General features: G+C 37.4%; 1 protein-coding gene across 1 annotated transcript in view; it reads right to left on the reverse strand.

The window, feature by feature from the left end:
* Window positions 1-4,578, reverse strand: part of fut8 (fucosyltransferase 8 (alpha (1,6) fucosyltransferase)) — a 73,477-nt gene that overhangs the window by 43,346 nt on the left and 25,553 nt on the right. The window contains exon 4 of the mRNA XM_015368955.1: window positions 3,362-3,476. Within this exon, the coding sequence (XP_015224441.1) occupies window positions 3,362-3,476 (115 nt within the window). The remainder of the gene's footprint in view (window positions 1-3,361; window positions 3,477-4,578) is intronic.

Below are 4,578 nucleotides of genomic sequence, written 5' to 3' on the forward strand. Positions count from 1 at the left end.
ACGGAGAGTCTCCAGACTGATCTGCGAGTGAAACCTTGAAAGCTCGCGAGATCAGGATGGTCTCACGAGGCTTGTACTTATATAACTAAGAGATGTTTTTGTGTTCAAGTTAATTCTGTTGAGTCTTGAGTAGCACCCCTTACATGAGGGGCTCTAAAAGGTGACTATACTTTGCCCTCTTCTCTCCTTCATTTACTTACATCTTCTGGTTTAATCCTTCAGAAACTTTAAAGTTCCTGTCATTTCCATGCTGATTACTTTCAAATGTATATGCCAATAAAACAAGGAAAGCAGTATGCTGGTGAAGATTCACAGTCATCCAGGTCATAGTCATTACAAAAAAATGTTAAAAAACAATCACTGGACTTTGTCTTTTCAAATTTGAAGATGTTTCGCTTCCCATTCAGGAAGCTTTTTCAATTGAAAATGTCAAAATTAGCATTGAGTTCCAAGCTCCACAGAATAAATCCATAATCAAGTCAAGTTATTATTCATTTGAAGCAACTCGCTAAAGCAAAATTCTTAATTTTGTGATTTTAATTCATGTTTTTTTAAGACTCAGGTTATTGCAATGGTCTTCCTGTTGGGGAATGAAAGTCGCCTATTAACATGAACATATCACGCTTGGTTTAGCATTTCTCCCTTGTTAGAGTATTGACTTGAAAGTTATTTTATTCTTTTATTTTAAAAGCTTCTACATGGTTGTGCCCCTCAGTATCTGCCCAACCTGATTAAAATGTATGATCCCTCATCTTCTCTCGATTCAGGCTGATCAATTAACGTTTGTTGTCCTATAGAGGATGTTGAGATGTCAGAGAGCTTTTTTAGTTGCTGTCTCCTGACTGTGGAATAGGCTGCCATTGCAAGTTGGACATACTTACTGTCCTCTCTAAAAAAAGGAAATTCTGACAAAAAAAAAAATCAGTTTGAGATTTGGCTATTACTCTTTTAATTTTTAATATGAATCATTTAACTATCTTTAGAAGTTTGTTTAATATTAACTTTTTTTCAGGTAGTTGTGGAATGATTGCATTTATGCTAATCTACTAGCCTAAGCATACATTTGTTTGATTAGTTTGATCAGTTTAGACTTTGGTCAACAACGTTCTGTATGAAGTGATATATAAATGAATTAATGAAAATGAATTAATATGAAAATTGGTTCACAATGTCCAGAAATGAAACATAGATTTTTTTTTCAACATTGCTCGATCAGCCAGGGTTTTAAATAGGTATTAGCCACGGTAGATTAAAGTAATTTTACCTAAATGCCCTTAGTTTGACAAACACAAGTTGTACTGTTTCGTAATACTTTGACATTATTTCTTCCTTAGGGTAATAGCCAGTATCTCCTGTTTTTTATGTAGAGAAAAACTCTCTGTCATTAAAATTTTCTCACTACATCTTGGGTTAAAAACTGCAAATGTCTGCAACTTGTTTCAGTTCCTACATATTTTGCAATAAAATTTCCTCTCATCTTCAAATAAAAATGATAAACCTAAGGATGAAATTATGATACCTTGCAATTACAGGACGAGCTCAGGCAAAAAGAACAGACTGAAGGTAAGAGATGAGGGTGGAAAGACAGAACAGAAAACATGGTAAGGAAGGAGGATGCAAGAAAGGTGAGAACATGAAGAAGAAAGGTAGGACGCATGGAATACCAGTTAATGAAGGAAGGAAACAAAGGTGAACCAATACAGGGCAAACAAGAAGAAAATGAGGACAAAGCAAGGAAGGAAGGAGATAAGAAAAGATGGTTAGTCATAATGAAGGAGGCAAGAGAAGAACATCAAAGAGACAAAGGAGATGGAGTAAGAAACGCATAAGGTAGAAACTATAACAAAAGAAAGAAGGAAGGACACAAGGAACTTTCAAGGATGATAGGAAAAGCATATGAGAGAGGAAGAAAGTATGAATATAATTAGAAAGGAAGGAATAAAGGACGCAAAGAAGGAAGAACACAAAGAAACGATGGCTAAGAGATAATGGAACAGAGAATAAAGTTCTGAAATACTAAGATTTTTCAGTTTTCGGATTTGCATTCTCCCTACTTTCTTATGTCAAAAAGTTTTAAATCAAAATTCACATTTTCCTTGTCTGAATTAGAATAACTGTAACCCTTTTCTCCTTTTTATGATTTCACTGTTGTTCAATATTCAGTGATCTAAGCAATGACTATGGTATGATGCCATTAGAGCTCCGTCTCTGATGAAAAAAAAACAAACAAAACATTACAAAGCTGCGATTTGACTCACTGTTACCCAGCACATTTTATTGGTGATGAATTGTTACCGGGAAAACAACCACAAAAGCTAAAGATATGGAAAATAAACAAGACGGTAACAAATAACAGTGTAAAAAAAAAAGAAACTGAGCTCCATCTGAAGGAGCCATGGTTACTGGATGATGTGAGTGGACAGATGGAGTTAGTTAAGGCAGGAACGAGGGGGAAGCTGATGCAGGTGGCAGCGACAGCAGTACAAGAAGGAGGAGCCTGTCTGTCTCTATGTGGACATATAGATGTATGGATTTGCATGAGAGACCCAGATACACACGTCTATGTACAGGCTATCACTTTGCATTTAAGCAAGAGCATCAATCCTGTTGCCCAACTTCGATAACAGTTGCCCATGTAGGTGTGGGTGAATCCATCTGTGGACGACCGTGTGTGTATGCGGGTGTGTGTGATGAATTAGTGATGGCAGCTGGTAGAGCAGTGTGATCCCTCAGCAGTGGTGACAGCAGCTGTTAGTGGTGCCGTCTCCGCCCAGCCAGACTGACTGGGTCCTCTTCATCAAACACACTGGCTCATTAATGCTGCAGGACCCGCTGCCGCAAAGCACCGCCCCATTCGAAAACCCTGCGGCTGCAGAGCCAGGGAAGAGGAGAGGAGCTGCAGGGGGCCGGGGGCTGAGCCCTGAATATCATCAATATCCGCGGCTGACTGGACATGTGTGTTTGTCGTTAAACTGCTTAGGCATCTCTGTGTAAGCATGTCTACAGATGTGTCATTCTGCTTCTATGTGTTTTGGCGTGAGTGTGTGTGTGTGTGTGTGTGTGTGTGTGTGTGTTAGACTCAAAAATGCTGACAAATGACAATTCCACTTCTCAGATCCCTCTGCTGAGACTCGGCTGCTTCCTTTTTTTTTTCTTTTTTTAACCTGTTACTTGTGGAAACTGACGCAGGAAGATAAAGATGGTGCAAATGAGACAAGAAAGCATGAAAAATCTCAAATGTGCGCCTATTCGTGTGAGGCAGGCACTTGGATGAATGCTAACAATGTGACTTTGTCTAAGTGTATCTTCACGGGTAAAACACGGGCCAGCTGGCCTGTACAGCGGGTGTGTCTGCAGATACCTGTAAATAGGTGATTCTGTTCTGGACCAGATCTGACAGATCTTTAGCCTCCTTCACTCTCCATTCTCCAACTCCATCTGCCTGGCTGAGGTAGTATAGGTCTGTCATGATGGATCTGCAAAAAAAGGACATGGTTTCAAAAGTTGGGATACCTCATTATACAAATAAAACACTGATGATATATGATAGTAAGATTATTTCTATGAAGTATAGTTAATTCTTATTTTCTTATGTACCATCCATGATAACTAAGATTGAAATAGAGAGAAATTCAGCCAACGGTTAATCATGTATATATATAAACTACCACTGGTTTAAACTACTTAAAATTATCATTAATTTTGTTCATTTGTAGTGATATGCACAAATTCTATGACATTAGTTGTTGTAATCTAAGGTCTTGTCTGATGATTTTGTTTGTTTTTGCTCTAAGGATTTAAGCTTAAAGGTTATTTAATCACGTTACATGTCTATAAAAAAAACAAAAACAAAAAAACAAAAAACAAAAACCTTTTAATCATGATAAAATAAAGTAATATACACCAAATGTTCATCAGGATGGTGTTTCAAATTTATTAATTTTTTTTCACTAAATAGAATTTCTGCACTAGTTGCAATGAGCAGCATAAACATCTGCTAAAAGTATCAAAAGGCCAGATAACAACAACTGATGCAGCTCTACAGTCTGACCATCCTGTGATGCCTTACTGTGAGGCGACAGCTCGGCGTGGTCGAAGAACAACCTGACTAACAGCTACTCCAAGTACTAAAGGATCCTCCACAGAGCCTCTTAGCTCAACACCAAAGGAAAATAAACTTCCTACCAATCGCAAGCGAGGAAAAAGCATCAAAGTAAGATCTATTTCAATTAAATAAAAAAATAAGTCATAGGCTACAACATTTTTATTGGAATAAATGCAAATAAAAAAAAATAACAATGCTGCTCCCTGCAAGAGCATTGTTGAAACCTACATTTAATTTGATCTGGATAAGCCTTCTGGATTTTAGCAGCTGTAACAGAGAATAACCCCCACCTCAGAATACTTTAATAAATCTATTAATTAGATTAAAAGATATTATTTAAACGCGTTCTAATTTAACTGAGAAGTTGAAATAGCTTAACCATCACTCATCAACCATCAGTTAGTAAGGACATCCATTAACTTTGCGGTAACATCTAAGGCAGCCTGAAGTGACCCAAATCCGATTTTTTGGCC

The sequence above is a fragment of the Cyprinodon variegatus genome, unplaced genomic scaffold (assembly GCF_000732505.1).
Source record: "Cyprinodon variegatus isolate N-32 unplaced genomic scaffold, C_variegatus-1.0 Scaffold37, whole genome shotgun sequence".
Taxonomy (NCBI): Eukaryota; Metazoa; Chordata; class Actinopteri; order Cyprinodontiformes; family Cyprinodontidae; genus Cyprinodon; species Cyprinodon variegatus.